This window comes from Sinocyclocheilus grahami, unplaced genomic scaffold, assembly GCF_001515645.1.
Source record: "Sinocyclocheilus grahami isolate Dianchi unplaced genomic scaffold, SAMN03320097.WGS_v1.1 scaffold87.1, whole genome shotgun sequence".
Lineage (NCBI taxonomy): Eukaryota > Metazoa > Chordata > Actinopteri > Cypriniformes > Cyprinidae > Sinocyclocheilus > Sinocyclocheilus grahami.
The window spans coordinates 328154-329070 of NW_015505266.1; the positions used below are offsets into that span (position 1 = coordinate 328154).

Below are 917 nucleotides of genomic sequence, written 5' to 3' on the forward strand. Positions count from 1 at the left end.
AAAATAGCCCAATTCCACGGGAAAACCGCGGACTTGGCAACACTGACATATGCAAATTTGAACCTAAATTCTTACAATATGTTTTTCATATATGATATCATATACTGTATATACAAAAATGTCTGTTATCAAAACCTTCATGAATAACCAGAGATCTTTTAAGCATTTTTGGAAGTTTGCATAAGAGTAAAGTAATAGTAAAGGCTTCAGGTACCCTTTAGCACTAGTTAGTGGAAACTGCTTGAGTCTGCAGATAAGGGTAAGCATAAACACTAGAGGTCAAATATCACTATCATTAGCCAAAATGGTATCTAGGACAAGGCTGAAGAGTTTCCTCAATCGCTTTTGCACATTCAAATGCATTTCTTTTTCTCCAAATGTAAGATGGCTTCGTAGCTGTCGACACTGTGCAGTCTTTTCTAAGCGACTACATGCAAGAATCACAACAAATAACAAAAAAAGTTAGCATTGGCATGATCTACTGTGCAAAACATATGTACTAAATGATCTTTAATGTGGCACGTGCAAACACGTAAAAAGCACAGAGTAGGTTTTCTAGAAAACAACTTTGTGGGCTGATCCTGTGGTTTGGAGAAAGTGAGTGGGGAATGAAAACAAACACTAAAGCCAGCTGTAATAGTCATGAAAGTATTATCACACCACCCTCTAGTGGTACAAACCAGCTTTTATTCTCTCAAATCATTTTAATCATAAAAAAGAGAATATGCATTAGATACTGTGATTTTGAATAATAAATTACATCTATTAAACAGAATCGGCAAAAATGTCTGAAAACTGGTCATCTTCGGAGTAAAAAATGTCTTTGAATACTTGAAATTGTTTAGGTCTTCAGGGAAGGCCTCTGGCGTCTTTTGGCATCTCTGTGTTTCTTGCGACACTCCTGTTGGGGGGGGGGG

At 36.9% G+C, this 917-nt stretch overlaps 1 protein-coding gene across 1 annotated transcript in view; it reads right to left on the reverse strand.

Moving 5' to 3' along the window:
* Positions 1-450: 450 nt before the first annotated feature.
* The window catches only part of LOC107586918 (nucleolar protein 8-like), an 8901-nt gene continuing 8434 nt past the window's right edge, over positions 451-917 (reverse strand). Inside the window, exon 16 of the mRNA XM_016274473.1 lies at positions 451-901. Within this exon, the coding sequence (XP_016129959.1) occupies positions 842-901 (60 nt within the window). The 3' untranslated portion in view covers positions 451-841. The remainder of the gene's footprint in view (positions 902-917) is intronic.